The sequence below is a fragment of the Amia ocellicauda genome, chromosome 2, assembly GCF_036373705.1.
Source record: "Amia ocellicauda isolate fAmiCal2 chromosome 2, fAmiCal2.hap1, whole genome shotgun sequence".
In the NCBI taxonomy this organism is placed as follows: Eukaryota; Metazoa; Chordata; class Actinopteri; order Amiiformes; family Amiidae; genus Amia; species Amia ocellicauda.
The window spans coordinates 44368490-44385761 of NC_089851.1; the positions used below are offsets into that span (position 1 = coordinate 44368490).

The window sequence follows — 17272 nt, forward strand, 5'->3', positions numbered from 1 at the left end:
CACTGACAAAGAAATGATCAGTCTATAATTTTAATGGTAGGTGTATTTTAACAGTGAGAGACAGAATAACAACAAAAAAATCCAGAAAAACGCATTTCAAAAAAGTTATAAATTGACTTGCATGTTAGTGAGGGAAATAAGTATTTGAGCCCCTATCAATCAGCAAGATTTCTGGCTCCCAGGTGTCTTTTATACAGGTAACGAGCTGAGATTAGGAGCACTCTCCTAAAGGGAGTGCTCCTAATCTCAGCTCGTTACCTGTATAACAGACACCTGTCCACAGAAGCAATTAATCAATCAGATTCCAAACTCTCCACCATGGCCAAGACCAAAGAGCTGTCCAAGGATGTCAGGGACAAGATTGTAGACCTACACTAGGCTGGAATGGGCTACAAGACCATCGCCAAGCAGCTTGGTAAGAAGGTGACAACAGTTGGTGCGATTATTCGCAAATGGAAGAAACACAAAATAAGTGTCAGTCTCCCTCGGTCTGGGGCTCCATGCAAGATCTCACCTCGTGGAGTTTCAATGATCATGAGAACGGTGAGGAATCAGCCCAGAACTACACGGGAGGATCTTGTTAATGATCTCAAGGCAGCTGGGACCATAGTCACCAAGAAAACAATTGGTAACACACTACGCCGTGAAGGACTGAAATCCTGCAGCACCTGCAAGGTCCCCCTGCTCAAGAAAGAACATGTACAGGCCCGTCTGAAGTTTGCCCATGAACATCTGAATGATTCAGAGGAGAACTGGGTGAAAGTGTTGTGGTCAGATGAGACCAAAATAGAGCTCTTTGGCATCAACTCAACTCGCCATGTTTGGAGGAGGAGGAATGACCCCAAGAACACCATCCCCACCGTCAAACATGGAGGTGGAAACATTATGCTTTGGGGGTGTTTTTCTGCTAAGGGAACAGGACAACTGCACCGCATCAAAGGGATGATGGATGGGGCCATGTATTGTCAAATCTTGGGTGAGAACCTCCTTCCCTCAGCCAGGGCATTGAAAATGGGTCGTGGATGGGTATTCCAGCATGAAAATGACCCAAAACACACAGCCAAGGTAACAAAGGAGTGGTTCAAGAAGAAGCACATTAAGGTCCTGGAGTGGCCTAGCCAGTCTCCAGACCTTAATCCCATAGACAATCTGTGGAGGGAGCTGAAGGTTTGAGTTGCCAAACGTCAGCCTCGAAACCTTAATGACTTGGAGAGTATCTGCAAAGAGGAGTGGGTCAAAATCCCTCCTGAGATGTGTGCAAACCTAGTGGCCAACTACAAGAAACATCTGACCTCTGTGATTGCCAACAAGGGTTTTGCCACCAAGTACTAAGTCGAAGGGGTCAAATACTTATTTCCCTCATTAACATGCAAATCAATTTATAACTTTTTTGAAATGCGATTTTCTGGATTTTTTTGTTGTTATTCTGTCTCTCATTGTTAAAATACACCTACCATTAAAATTATAGACTGATCATTTCTTTGTCAGTGGGCAAACGTACAAAATCAGCAGGGGATCAAATACTTTTTTCCCTCACTGTATATATACACTCACCTAAAGGATTATTAGGAACACCTGTTCAATTTCTCATTAATGCAATTATCTAACCAACCAATCACATGGCAGTTGCTTCAATGCATTTAGGGGTGTGGTCCTGGTCAAGACAATCTCCTGAACTCCAAACTGAATGTCTGAATGGGAAAGAAAGGTGATTTAAGCAATTTTGAGCGTGGCATGGTTGTTGGTGCCAGACGGGCCGGTCTGAGTATTTCACAATCTGCTCAGTTACTGGGATTTTCATGCACAACCATTTCTAGGGTTTACAAAGAATGGTGTGAAAAGGGAAAAACATCCAGTATGCGGCAGTCCTGTGGGCGAAAATGCCTTGTTGATGCTAGAGGTCAGAGGAGAATGGTCCGACTGATTCAAGCTGATAGAAGAGCAACTTTGACTGAAATAACCACTCGTTACAACCAAGGTATGCAGCAAAGCATTTGTGAAGCCACAACACGTACAACCTTGAGGCGGATGGGCTACAACAGCAGGAGACCCCACCGGGTACCACTCATCTCCACTACAAATAGGAAAAAGTGGCTACAATTTGCACAAGCTCACCAAAATTGGACAGTTGAAGACTGGAAAAATGTTGCCTGGTCTGATGAGTCTCGATTTCTGTTGAGACATTCAGATGGTAGAGTCAGAATTTGGCGTAAACAGAATGAGAACATGGATCCATCATGCCTTGTTACCACTGTGCAGGCTGCTGGTGGTGGTGTAATGGTGTGGGGGATGTTTTCTTGGCACACTTTAGGCCCCTTAGTGCCAATTGGGCATCGTTTAAATGCCATGGCCTACCTGAGCATTGTTTCTGACCATGTCCATCCCTTTATGACCACCATGTACCCATCCTCTGATGGCTACTTCCAGCAGGATAATGCACCATGTCACAAAGGTCGAATCATTTCAAATTGGTTTCTTGAACATGACAATGAGTTCACTGTACTAAACTGGCCCCCACAGTCACCAGATCTCAACCCAATAGAGCATCTTAGGGATGTGGTGGAACGGGAGCTTCGTGCCCTGGATGTGCATCCCACAAATCTCCATCAACTGCAAGATGCTATCCTATCAATATGGGCCAACATTTCTAAAGAATGCTTTCAGCACCTTGTTGAATCAATGCCACGTAGAATTAAGGCAGTTCTGAAGGCGACAGGGGGTCAAACACAGTATTAGTATGGTGTTCCTAATAATCCTTTAGGTGAGTGTATATGGTGAGCGCTGCTCATTGTGATTGGATGCATTGAGTGCATCTGTCTTTGGTACTACTGATTCAAACCTAGAAACTTGTGCGTATTCAAGGAGCGCTGCTTATCCGGCAGAACAAATAAAAAACACGAGCAACAAGAGTGTCACCTTTGGGCTCCAACCCTTCTCCAGCCATAGAATATTTGCATTCTGGTTCACAGTTTTTCGCTTGCAAATACATGTTTTAATCTCTGAAGGGTGCCATGCAGGCGTTCATACGAGGGCTTCAGGGAAGACTTTGGAAGGGCATAAACACATTCCTTTGCTCACCTCACCTGTAGTCAAACATTTATGTGTTCAAGGCCTTTGTCACTGGACTAATGATGGTAAGACAAACTGATGTACAGCTCTAACACAACTTTCAAAAACAGTTGAAGCTCTGTTGTTGTTGCTGGCTTTCAGGGACACTTTTTCTACTGTAGCCATCAATACCACCTTGAATTACTATCCTCCATCTATAGGCAACACAATACAATATTAACACAGTACAGATATTAGCTTTTTTGTACAGTTCCTATTTAGCCTGTGTATCCTGGATTTTAGATGTGCTATATTTATTATTATATTATTAGCATATTTTGACACTCTTTAATACTATTAGGTCATCAGTACAACTGGATCCAGGGAAGTGGATATTGGAATTGTAATTTAGCCAGGAGAACGGCTTGATACCTCTACTCTTTTTTTACACGTGCCTTGGGATCTATAATATCCGCAGAGTCAGGTGTAAGGTTTAACATCTCAGCTGAAAGACTGCATGGAAGATAGTTTGGAAATTTACCACAAACTATAAAAATACATTTTACAAATAGTAATATTTCAATATTTGGACAGTATGTTTTTAACAGTATCCATTGGGTAGGAAAAGACCTGTATGTCTGTGTACACATACACATGCCTAATGGAAAATCAGACTGGGAAAAAATGAAAGTGAAGAGTGGAGACAGGTCAGCCATCATTAAATATATCCATGGAACAGGTTGAATATCTCTTAGAACAGGATTTCACCATTCCTGAAATATCATGTGTGTTGTCTGCAAGTGTGAGACCCATCTGGAGGAAAATGACACGTGATAGATGGTTTGTAAAGGAAACATACAGAGACAGCTCTGATGATGGACTTGACGTCTGGTCATGGACATCAGTGCAGAATATCCCGATTCGAGATTTAAAAAGGTGAATGGAGTGTGGGAGACAGGTAGGGTATTTCTTACACATATGCCTCATGGAAAATCAGATTGGGAAAAATAAAGGCATTTAGGTCCTGAATCATTTGCGCTAGTGGTTATAAAAAGAAAAAATGAAATATTTGCTATCCATACTGTAGTTACAGTCAGTTACAATGCAACTTGAGTATTGTTAGTCTGGTGTCCACTATCAAGAAGATTTACATGTCAATGAAAGTCTCAAATGACAAAGTGAATCAGAAAGCAAAACCTTAAATAATAATAATAACAAACCCACTATATATGTATCCCCATTGATCAATTATGGAAATTCCAGTATCAGCGATGTATTGTGACCAGGAGAGACATACACTTTTGAAGCACCACATAGGCTATCCATGCTCATAACTAATGCAATCCACTAGACTCATATTCACTTTGAATGATTGGGAATTTGACATGCAAAGGGCGCTATACAAATACAAATGTATTGATTGATAGATTTCTGATAGTCTAGTAAATTAAGTTTAAAGTCAAGGTATATTTTTGACCAAGCAAAAGGAAATCTTGCTGGTTTCCATAGCATTATGTAGGGAAGTTTTGGACTGGTTATTTCATGACTTGAGAACAATGTACAAGTGCAAACGTCACCTTAAAATCTAGTAGGATTTCACTGTATGTTTATTGCCTTCAGAGTGAGTTTCAGCTCACAATCTGAGTTCACTACAGATTTCCATTCTTAATTTCAGTAATGTATCAATGTATTTTAAACGAAAATCGCTTGTTTCAAAACGTTTTGTTTTTACCACTGGTTAGATATAGACGTACCACTGCAATACACATCATTCCCACTAGATGGAGAAGAAGTATAAGTTTCAGTTTAAATCTGTAAGCATCGGCTTAAGCCCCGGGTCTTTTGATCTAATTCTGATTAGCCCGTCAGCCCCCCGCTCGTACCGGAGAAATCACCGTCAGCCCCGGGTGACCGGGATCAAGCCCGGTTAAAACCTGAAGTTTAGTGACGCCCCTGCCTGTAAGACTTACACTTCTGCACCATCAGGCGGATATTATGTGTACTGCACTGGAATGTTTTTGGTTTTGTATTGATCTTAGAAAGGCGTACAGTATATGAAAAACAAAACAATCGGATCTTTAAACTTTATAATGCCATTGCTCTTTATGATTCATACTGCTACTTCATTCCGTACTACCACTGTGGGATACGGTGCCATCTCGCAGTTGTGACGTCACAGTGGTTCAAGAGTTCCATATCGCTCTCCTTATGCCAACGTATTCAGTTCCAGAGCAAACCGAGAAGACAGCGGACGTCCCTTGAGTTTGTGGAAACGTCATAGCGAAAGCGGTGTTGTAAGTGTTTTTAGATTTTGACATCGCTTGACTACAGCATAACGAAAGTCTTGTTGTGTCTGTTTTTATTGGTTCGTGTGGAGGAGTGAGCCGGAGACAGACAGACGGACGGGTGTGCGTGGTGTTTGCATCGGCCTCTCTACTACTGACAAGACTACTGCGAAGCGTGAGTATGACAACTCCTATTGGGATGATAACTAACTGCAGAGGGAGCTTTTCTAAGGGAGACTAACACGAAGCTTGCGTCCTGTATCATGAATTGAAAACGTTGTTTGTTGTTGTCGGTCGTTGGTGCACATCTGAAACCAAAAGCTGGCCGCAGTGGTCCGGTGTGTTTGCGGTGCTGTGTGATGTCACAGGAGTAAGATGTGTGGATGTGAAAGTGTTGCCGCTGACACTGCATTGGCTCATTTTAGAAATGTCAGTCTTGTGTATTATGTTACTCTTTTATTAAATACAAATGTCTAATTTTTAAACGTTTATCATCCAATCAAAGCCCCATGTGTTTGTACACTTTTTTACACCTATTTTACACAGGATGTAACTGTAGCATCAAATAACTCAGACTTCTGCATCCTTCGATTGGGGGGGGGGGGTTATTTCAAGCCAAGTACATTTTGTCAGAACTTAGTTTCTGATTTGATCTACATCAGAATAAAACCAGTTACTTTCCATGATTGGAATCGTAAATGTCGAAATGCAAACTATCTCCATTGCCCTGAGCCATGAGGTTCTGAAAGACGACGGGTGTGCGTTGTCTGCATCGGCCCCTCTACTATTGACAAGACTACTGCGAAGCGTGAGTATGACAACTCCTATTGGAATGATATCTGAAAGGTCAGTCCCTTTAAACTGTTCACGGGAGCTTTATTTGAAACTGTGGAAATCATTTTACAGTATACAATTTAAGTGATGCTCTATCACGTGTCATGATGGATTGAATACAAAGTCGGGCTGTGCATTGAGCAGAATGACACCTTTTCTGTTTAATCATTGATCGTTTCCTTACCCAGCCTTGGAGAGCCAAACAGGTGGTAAGACTTTGAGTGTTTGATCAGGATGCCAACTTGCCATTGCCATGCAGTGTGTAGTTACATGTATATTAGGTTTGGTGCCGTTAAATGCTATGCTTTAAAATTCAAGTGATTGGTTTTGCACAAATGCTGCCAGCCCACAGGGTGAGCTGTAGGAAGAGGGTTCCAGACACTGTGGTTAAATCTTTTGAGGTGGAAATAGAGAGGGAGGAACTGAAGTGTGTTTCACAGTTTGATGGAGCCCATCAGAGCAGGATATCCATTTGATGTATCTAATCTCCTTTTGCTTTTGCTAACTGCTAGGGTCCAGAGAAAATGGGATTCAAGTCATTCTTGAGGCTGTCCTACACATTGCCTACAGTGCTGGGGCTCATGTGTTGGCAGTGGTGCACGTCTCGCTGGAAAGACCGTGGCACCAGTCACCACGCAGAGGAATGTGCTGGAGTGGGGTTGCCTGAGGCACACAGCCTCGCTCCCTCTTCCAGCCACGGCATCGAGGAGAAGAGCAGCAGGGGGCAAATGCAAGTGCATTCTGGTCTCGAGGACTTTGAATGTCTTGCTGTTCTGGGCAGAGGGGCATTTGGAAAGGTAAATCCCAGTAATCAGAGTCATCGTGGTTATAATGTGGGGCAGCTCCAAGGATCAGTAGTTCAATAGAACATGTGGAGAATAGATATCTGCTGGACACCAGTTTTCCTAAAAAATATTTGTGGACCATTAAGAAATTATTTTTTTATCTTTAAGAAAAACTTTGTCTGTGACTTATTAAATTGCAGCATTAGTGAGCATGTGTTACTAAATGCTTGTGTTGTGAATGTAGATTCTGGGGTTGATAGTGGAGTTTGACCATCTTGATTCTGTGTTGTTTTGATAGGTGCTGCTGGCGGAGCACAAGAATAGCAGAGAAATGGTGGCCATCAAAGCGCTAAAAAAAGTAGACATTGTGGCCCGTGATAAGGTTCACAGGTGAGGCTTCATTTTTATTTTAGTTTGTAAGCATAGCAAAGATCAATAAAACTAGTCATGTTTCTAATGCTACACAGCAATGCACTGCATTAGCAAAGTCTTCATTGACTTTGTACTTTTTATGCTGCAGGAAAGCTGCCATTTGTTTGCTTCTGTACCCAAGTCCTTTCTAAATGTATAGTCACATGCTGTCTGTCTTTTGTCTCACCTCAGGCTCATGTGTGAAAAGAGGATTTTGGAGACTGTCAGCAGTGTGCGGCACCCTTTTCTGGTGAACCTCCTGTCCTGCTTTCAGACACCACAGCATGTCTGCTTCGTGATGGAGTATGCGGCGGGTGGAGAACTCTTTGTGCACATTCAGAAAGCCAGGTTTTCGGAGCCCCGGGCCGTGTAAGTGCAGAATCGTCCATCTCGGTAGATAAGCTCGCTCTGCGAAGAGTGATGATGTCACCTGAGGGGCATTTCAGCATTGTGTACCTATATGGTCAGAAATGATTGCAAATTATTATTCCTAACCATTGGCCTCAACCTCCACATAACAAAGCAAGTACAACTACATAGGTTAATATTATCATGATCACAAAAGGAATGCAGATGTAGTTTTTGGTGTCTGTTTGTAGTGTCTTTCAGCTCCAATGACATAGATTGCTGGAGTTCCTGCATGGACAGGAAATTGGCTGGTTTGGCTCATTTACATTTGAGTGCAATCAGCTTAAAAACCAAAGAGGACAAATATTTGAACTGTGCTTTTTTTGACGTTGGTCTCTTTTCCTGAACAGATTTTATGCGGCTTGCGTGGTGCTCGGCTTGCAGTTCCTGCACGAGCACAGAATAGTGTACAGGTAAGTTATCACACATCAGAAATTCTTACAAAATATGAAGATGAAAAAATCTAGTCTCACTGATATCAAGCACAGCCTGAACTATTCACCAATGTCATTTAATTCCTCTTATGTTTTGTAAATTATTTATTGTGATGCTCACAATAGAATGTCCTAAAATCAGTGTGGACATGTACCTGAATACAAAATGTTTGAGAAATGTGTGTTTCCTATCATGGGTGACAGTGGAATAGTTCTTGTGTTTCTGGCAAGTTCTCTCTATATTCTGCAATCCAAGTGATTATACTGTGTTTTTATTGCAGGGATTTAAAGCCTGAAAATTTGGTGCTGGACTCAGAGGGCTATCTGAAAATCACAGACTTTGGTCTGTGCAAGGAAGGTACGTTATAAAACAATTGTATTGTTTTCCTAGTTTGACATTTCTTGTATAATTTTCATTTGTACTACTAAGTGTTTTTTCCCAACTTTGTCTTGCTAGGCATGGGTTTCGGAGCTCGAACTCGTTCAACTTGCGGCACTGCAGAGTACATTGCTCCAGAAGTCGTGGCAGTGAAGCCATACACCCGGGCAGTGGATTGGTGGGCTCTAGGTGTGCTCATCTTTCAGATGCTGGTTGGTGAGGTGGGTATTCTTAATAGAACTGTTTTAACTGTTGATTTAGAAAATGACAAATATCCAACTTGGCTCACCTAGGAATTTCAAACTACTACACATATCCTCTAAAATACTAATGCCACCAAGGCAAACTTAAATCTATACCAAAAGGCCAGTTGGGATTTAATTCAAGCTTCGATTACCTAATTAGAGTATTTGAAAATTGAGTCAGGTTAGCTTCTCGGTGGGATTTCAGTTATTGCAGCGATGAACCGTGTGTTATATCATTTATCTGCTTTAATAAGTCATGTCTAAGGTGTGCATTGACCATTGTGTTATGCAGTAGACAATATTTGTGTCTGTATGGCTCTTGCATTCCCAGGCTCCAAATGTGAATATTCAAAGGTTCCGTCTGGAGTAAGCCTTTAATGTGCTCTCCCTCCCTCTCATTGTGCCCGTAGCGTCCTTTCCAAGGTGATTTCAGAAGAGAGTTGTTTCACAGAATTGCTAAGGCTAAAGTGAAATATCCTCAGTTCCTCTCCTCAACAGCCACCTCCATCATGAAAAAGGTCTGTATGCCAGGGTTATTCTTTCTTTTGACATATTTTTGCCTCCAGCTTGTCCCTCTGTATCCTGCTTATAACCGTAATGAATGGATGTCACTGTTATTGAAATGTTGTGGAATTGGAGAAAGACCCAGCAGTGGAGTGAGATTTACAATAACAATGCAATACCAACATGTGTTCATCTGTACTTCCAACTATGGGAACTTATTTTTAACATCATGTTTCAACTTTACATTGATGGAAAATAACGTGCTCTCCTTCTTGTTCTGAATCATCTGCAGCTTCTGAATAAAAGTCCCGGAAAGCGCCTTGGGGCTGGGAAGGAAGATGCCGAGGAGGTGAAAAAGCATCCCTTCTTCAGAGTACGTTGTCGCACACATCCGCTCTACAGCCGCTCTTTCATATGAAGGTGGCACCACCTTATGCTGACCATCCTTTTATTCATCTCTCATTGCAGAGTGTGGATTGGCCAGGGCTTCTGGAAAAGAAGGTTATGCCTCCTTTCATTCCTAACATCCAAGGCTGGGAGGATGTCAGCAATTTCAACAAGGACTTCACCTCAGAAGCCCCAGTCCTGACTCCATCTCGCAAGCACAGGGTCCTCACCGAGCAGGAGGAGGAGAAGTTCCAGGACTTTGGCTTCACAGCAGATTGACTGCTTGCAAATTATTATTATTATTATTATTTTTTTTTTAATGAAACGGCGGCAGTAAACCGCAACCCGGCTGCTGCTTACCCCAGCTGCTCACCAGTCTGCCCTGGAGGTCTCACCCGCATGGAGGTCTCCTCCGCCAGCTTCTTCTGCACTACAGCCCGCGCAAGTGTCTCATGTTTGGAGTTCTGACCAGTGCCCACACCAGCTGGCGCTGACCGCGGAAGCACGTCAATTCATCCCAAACAATTCGTCCCACTACAATTCGTCCCTGTCAATGTATGTTTTTAACTGACACATTAATTTGAGACCCCAATAATTAAGATTTATAGAATTAGTCAGAACAGCTGGCAGTGAGGGCTGCAGGCTACTTAAAATAGCTTTCATGTTAAAGTTGTACAGCAGTTGGTACAGTGATTGGCGAATAACACTGTGAACCTGGTGATCTGGGTTTGATTCATGATCAGTATTTTTGTTTTGTTTTTATAAATCATTTCCTGGAGTTAAACGGTATCAGAGTAGAACAAACAATTACAAGGTGATTAATACAGATTTTAAATTCTCCTAATTAGAATTTAGTTTCAATAACACAGTTCAGGGAACATGAACTAATAGCAAATCAGACAGCAAGGCAAATTCACTCATTAATATCCAATTAGACTGGATCATTATTCGAATTCAGCCCAACAATGTAAGAAATCAATAATAATAATAATAATAATAATAATAATAATAATAATAATAATAATGGCATCCACATATGCACTGAATGTAATGCTTAAGTGAAAATATAACAACTGAATAAATTATATTTGTAAGAAAGACTGACCCTCCATATGTAGCACTGTGTTTTCAAAAGCATTGTAATTGTTCGTTCTACTCTGATACCGTTTCACTCCAGGAAATTATTTATAAAAAAAATAAAATATGAAGTACTAATCAGGAATTGAACCCAGATCACCAACTTCACATTACTGTTCTCCAACCACTGTACAACTTTGATGTGAAACCTGTTTTAAGTAGCCTGCAGCCCTCGCTGCTTGCTGTTCTGACTAATTCTATAAAACTTAATTATTGGGGTTATAGTCTCAAATTAATGTATCAATTAAAAACATACATTATGATAAATAATACAAAATAGTTGTGTGTCTGTGTGTATTTATATATATATGAGGGCCGTAATTATAATATATATTGGGGGAGACACATCCCCCCAATATTTAAATATGCTCAAAATGTCTCAGACAATATATTGATATAAAAAATATAAATAAAATAAACATGTGCTATGCTACGACAGGAAACCACACACCGCCGTCCGAAATAATCATTAGCAAATGTAATCATAATCATAACTAAACTGAACAAATTGCCATTATTATTACTGCTGGTTCTAGTATTACGGTGTACTGCAGTTCTGCGTGTGGTTTGTCCAAGTGGTGTTGCCGTACCCCAGCAGGACCCATTGCTCGACTGCTGTGGGTAGGTACAATCAATGTCAAACACTGTACAGTCTCTACACTTGATTACTTTCAAATGTATTAAAAAGTGGAAAACTAGAATGCAACTGTCGATTGTGATAGTTTTCACAACATTTTGCGCTGGAACTGTAAATCATATTTTGCTAAAAAGTGTCAGTAATTGCATGAAGTGGAAACGAACATTTTTGGTGGAAATGGTTGATTGATTAACACTCGCAAATCGGCCCATCACTAACGTTAGCTATCATAGCTAAGTTACCTTGAAAGTTAAGTAGCCACACATTCACCCAGTGACCCACAATGGTGCTCACTGTCGTGTTCAACTAACGTTAATGTCTTTATTACGTTATATTTGTCAGAAACACCACGTAAAGTCTGAGTAAAGTGTCGATCATTTATGTTGCGCTGCATGTGTAATTGATGTAGACAGCAGCAGTAGCTTTAATTTATTGCATATTCGTATAGTATATTGTATAGCTGTACTTGCTTATCATAAATAGCATGATTAGTGTTTGTTTGATTAAAGTGCAAGCAGTTCTATTACAGTCAGTTTTCATCACGAGCAAGAGGAAGGGTGGCAGTGGCATTCGTCAGTTTTTGGGCAGTCTCAGAAAAGTAGTAATGAGTACCAGTCAGATGATAGAAGTATACATTAGTACAAGAGATGTGTCAATGTTTCTTGATATAATAATAATTGCCATTCAGATCAGAAATGGTTAGTAATCCATTCCTGAACATCATGGCAAGAAACACCCCTTGTTTACTGATCATATTTCTGAGTAAAGAGAGAGGGAGAGAGAGAGCATGAGGATGCCGCCATGGCAGGGAGAGCAGGTGACATCAGGTGAGTGAGAAAAGGAGCAAATATTGATGACTGATCTGATGTGTTGTTCCTGCTGATGATGTGGAGGGGGACACCCAGACCCTCCCAAACCCCCAACCCCCAACCCCCAACCCCCCGGCAGATTTGCTCCCCCCCAAATGTTGACTGCATGTCTACGGCCTTATATATAAGTAAATACATATAAGAGAGAGATAGAGAACACACACACACACACACCTGCTTGGAGTGCATCTCTGGGCAACCCTCCTCAGCACATTTTCTTAATGCCAGATTGTGCCAAATAAAGACTTGATGCTTTTAAAATAAACACTGAAGTGTGATATCAAGTTAAAAGGTAACACCTTTCTTGACTACTTTTGAATCTCTAAATTAGCCAGAATGGTGCATTTTATTCAATGACTGATTTTCCCCCCCCCTCTCTGAACTTGTATTAAGAACACTAGTAGGGGGCCTCAGGAAATAGACACAGGAACAGGGAGTCAAGTCTATTACCAATTGCTGCAGCTTGCGCCGTTCCCCCTGCTCTGCTCCTCTGCATCTCACCGCCCGACTGGCTCTTGCGCTTAGCTTCTCACGGACTGCGGACCCAGTGCGTCTCCTTCCCATCTGACTCCATTCCCCTTTTCACTGGTCAGCTCCCTCTCATAGGGCCGGAGGACAGGGGAGAGTAGTCCAGCGTTGGGGGGCACCTGTGATCAGGGACAGGTGCGTGGCGAAGGGCAGAGGACCGTGGTTAGTGATAAAACACACAGCACTCAATTTGATTACATCAAGAAACAAACATGAATAATAAACAGTGGTAAAGGAAAAGAGCAGTCAATAAAACAGTCAGACTAATTCCAGGTCTGAAGGGAAATGTCCTCCTGAGAGACTCAGGGAACTGAACCTTTTCACCCTGGAACTTGACTCAAGTCTTCAAAATCATGAAAGACATCGACAACTTCAAACCAGAGTTTTTCCAGATCAGCAGGGACACACAGACCCGGATACACAAATGGAAGTTGGGCTTCAAGAGGCATTTAAGATAGAAAACAGGAGACACTTCTTCACACAGAGAGGCGTCACAATCTGGAACAAACTCCCCAGCGATGTGGTTGATCCTGGCCATAATCCTGTCCAGAAAAGGAAATCGGCCTAATAACAAGATACAATTCAGTCAGTTACGTAAGTATTTAGGAAGAACTTGTGTACCGATTCCTTGTTTGTAAAGCCGCATTCAGACAACCCTCCTACAACACCCCGCTTCCTTTGATTCACTGTTAAAAATTGACAGAATCCTGTCGGATCCTTTACAATCCTAGGATCCCCACTTTATGTATTGTCTGTACTGTTACATATAAGTGGGTTAATGGAAGAAAGTCAAATACATATATTAATGTCGCCCCTACGCACTCCATAGGCGGTGACACGCTCATGACCACGCCACCGCTTTTGTTTCACGAGAGAGGACCTCGTTCACCCCGTCAGTTCTCTCCCCGGGCAGCTCGACCGGACCCCAGAACACCACCACACAGAAGGCAAGTTCACAAAAAGTAACAATTATATTTAGCTAGAACAGGGCATGAAGACTGTACTAGCACAGAACCTAAGAAATGTGGTATGTGTAATTCTAAAACACATTAAAATGCCTTTAAAAAAAATGGGCACATAACACTAAAAACCCTACCCAGAATAACAAAGAAAAGACTAAGTACAATAAAACCCAATTTCCTAATATAAAATACAGAAAGCAACATCAAAGTTTCACAGTCTTCTGTTCACAATAGGTGACACTACACCGAAGAATCCCCTTCCTCTCGGAGGAAACAAGTTGGGTTGCGGCTGGGTTGGAACCCTGTCGGCCAACTGGGACCCCAACAACTGCAGGTAGGAACAAGTATTGTTCAAATTCAAATGTAATTAATGAATGGCTTTTCTTCTCTCTTGCAGTCACCCGTCTGCATCACAAGGACCGAAAAATAAATCACAGCAGGTAAGTCTCTAACCCCAGGACAGGGAACCCTCTCCACAAAGCAAACCGGCAGAGGAGATCTCAACAAAGTCTTAATAAAGAAAGTTCAACCTCTGCAATGTGTGGCTTCTCTTTTCTAATTATTCCCTTCTAAAGAATTAAAGCCGGGTACTTAACGCTCCGTAGCCTGCGCTGTCATCTCCAGCAATCCAATGTCCGTTGTTCCCAAAACTTCCTTTATAATCCGTGCTTGGAGAAATCTTCGCCATTCACTGCTTTCCCAGTCTTCCACTCACTCTGCCAGTTGCTTCACTCCAGCACTACTGCTTGGTTTCCCCTCCCTCCTCCTCTAAGATTCACTTAGACTTAGTCTAAAAAGTTAGCCTCTTCACACATTCTTGGTCAAAAGTGGCTTAACCTGTTTTTGTTTGGGCAAAACATGAAACCGTGCCCACGATGTGACAGTGAGAGCCGAGTGCTACAGGTCACAGAAACTAGGGAGTTCAACTGATGATCAATATGATTTATTATTTAAGTTGTTCTTCTGTTCAGCAGGCAATTGGGAAATTGGGAAATTGGGAAATCACAGATCTGTTTTTTATTTAGTATTACACCATGGTACATTACAACAGCTCTTACTTTGCGTTTCTGCCATGATGGCACTAAAAAATAACCTAGAAACACATAAAAACATGAAATATACTTCAGACATAAAAACCCATGCCATTCTAAAAACCCTCAATTATAAAATACTCCACACATGCTACCAATAAAAGATTCAAATGAACAAAACCAGTTGGTTAAGGTGTTCAAAGTCAATGGTACAGAGGGCCCCCCTGAGCCCCCACATCCACAGAAAAGCGTCCAGGTCTCCCGTCAGGCTGTGGAAACTGTAATCCAGGCGCACTCTGGAGCGCAGAGAGAGGCACACTGCTGCTGCACGCGCTCAGTCCCACTTCTCCTACTGCGCAGGACAGCCAGCTTAACCTGCCCCACAAGAAAGTCTGCTAATTGACAAACATGCCGGTGGCGCTGCCTGTATGTACTGCACCCCTAAAATTAACACAGTGCGAGAGAAAAGGAGGCCCAGCTGCATGAACAGCGGCTCTAATCTAGGGCAGTGGCAGAAACAGTGACCCAGTGTCTCTCTCTCCCCGTGGTGGGGGCAGGCGTCGCACACTCGGGGGTCCAGTGTGTGTGCAAAAGAGTGTGTTGCTACGACGCCATGCAGAAGCCTCCACTACAGGTCTGCGGAGCGCTTGGGGAGTGGGGGCTTGGATAGGCTCCTCCAGGCCGGGCGGGCGTCCTCCCCCAGAGCCAGGTGCTCCGTCCAGGGGGTCTTGGGGAGAAGCTGCAGCTGCTGCTGATGCAGCAGCTCCCTCACACTGAGCTGATAGAGCTCCCGGCGCTGGGCCGTGGAGACAGACACACTCCACAGTCTGCTAGAAAGATCTACCAACCCTTTATTTGTTATTCCTCTCCCTTCACCAGACCCTGTCTTTTCAGTGCTGACAGTCAGTTGTGAGCACCCCGCAACACAGAGCTTAAACATAATACTGCCAGCTGCTTACAATAGGCTACATTAAATCTGTTGATATGCGATGATGGATTTAATTTATTTTGCACAGCTCGAAACGTCTCTTTTATACCACATTTGCATCTGAAAAACACGTTGTGAAAATCAGTGTTAAAAACGAGTGCATAACTAATTTGAAAAGAAATGTGCGTCAAGTAGTAGTTTTATAGACAAAAACATTGGCTTAACTGATGTCTGTTCATGAAGGCTACGATGTATTTAATTTTGAGTTATAAACAAAAGGTATTAATATTACATGCTTGCACTCAGTTCTGGTCTCCCTACACCGAGGCGTTAGCAGAGTACAATTAACAAAATGTGTTTTTTAATTTCTGAGGTGTTTAATCAATTAATAGTTAGTTATAAAAAAAATAAAATATATATAATTTACTTGTTAAAAAAAAAAGATGACTTATTGTCTCATTCAAGAGTCAGGACTACTCACCACTTCTCCACAATTTTAAAATTGTCTTCCACGACAAACAGGAACATTCTACTTCTTTATTCTTCGTTAAATTAAATTCGTTACAACTCGCTATATTAAGCTGAAGTAACATTTTTTCAATATTTTTTTTCAAATTGACAAAACATAGTAAGATGAGATCTAAAGAATAAAATGCAAAATTGTAGTGTAATTGCACTTGTTTTCTGTTGGTCTAAATGGCATTGTATGATTGTGCTATGCTGGTAGAGAGGACAGCTTTATAGCAGGGGATCTCAAACTTTGTCAAAGTGAGCCTCGTTGAGCAATGACTGCGCCTCCCCATGGGTTACTAAAACAACACTAAAAAAACAATATTAAAAAACATTGTTATCTTATGGTTTCTTTATTTTCTGCGTTGTGTGAGGAAAAGGGACCGGGACTCTTTCATGGCCGGACACTGTGTTGTCCAGAATCCACTGCTCTGGCATTATTGTGGCAGGCAGAGCCCGGCAGTATATAAGGAAGCAGTGCGGCACAGTCATGGCAGTGGCTGTGGGGAAGATGGTTGTGTTGTTTTGACTGTAAACACATAAGAAAGGACTTTCCAGACATTGCCAGGGGTTGGATACACAACCCCAGGTTCACTGTGAGAACACTGTAGGTGATGTGTTAGTTTTGTATTGTCCACAACCCCCATAAACTCTACTCTACCTTCTCCTCCCTCCCAATACCGGCACGCATTCAGTTCAAAACATTGACCCTCACGCAACGCTGAGACCCTTGTCTCCCCATACTGTACATCCCCTCCAGACCACTGCGCTCTTCCAGAAGACTAACTCTGCCTCCTCTCCACTCTCCTTCCTCCAGAGCCGCTCCTTCTCATCCCTGGCCCCTAAGTGGTGGAACGACCTTCCCATTGAAGTCAAAACAGCAGAGTCTCTGACCTCCTTCTGGCACTTACTCAAGACACATCTTTTCAGACAGTACTTGTAATTTAGTC

General features: G+C 42.2%; 1 protein-coding gene across 1 annotated transcript; it reads left to right on the forward strand.

Moving 5' to 3' along the window:
• The first annotated feature begins 6648 nt into the window (after window positions 1–6648).
• Window positions 6649–11861, forward strand: LOC136771709 (serine/threonine-protein kinase N2). Its single transcript, XM_066724186.1, has 9 exons — window positions 6649–6964; window positions 7251–7342; window positions 7556–7732; window positions 8122–8184; window positions 8487–8563; window positions 8663–8805; window positions 9240–9347; window positions 9626–9706; window positions 9802–11861. The coding sequence occupies exons 1-9, from the start codon at window positions 6692–6694 to the stop codon at window positions 9997–9999; spliced, it is 1212 nt and encodes a 403-aa protein (XP_066580283.1). The 5' UTR covers window positions 6649–6691; the 3' UTR covers window positions 10000–11861.
• Window positions 11862–17272: the final 5411 nt, after the last annotated feature.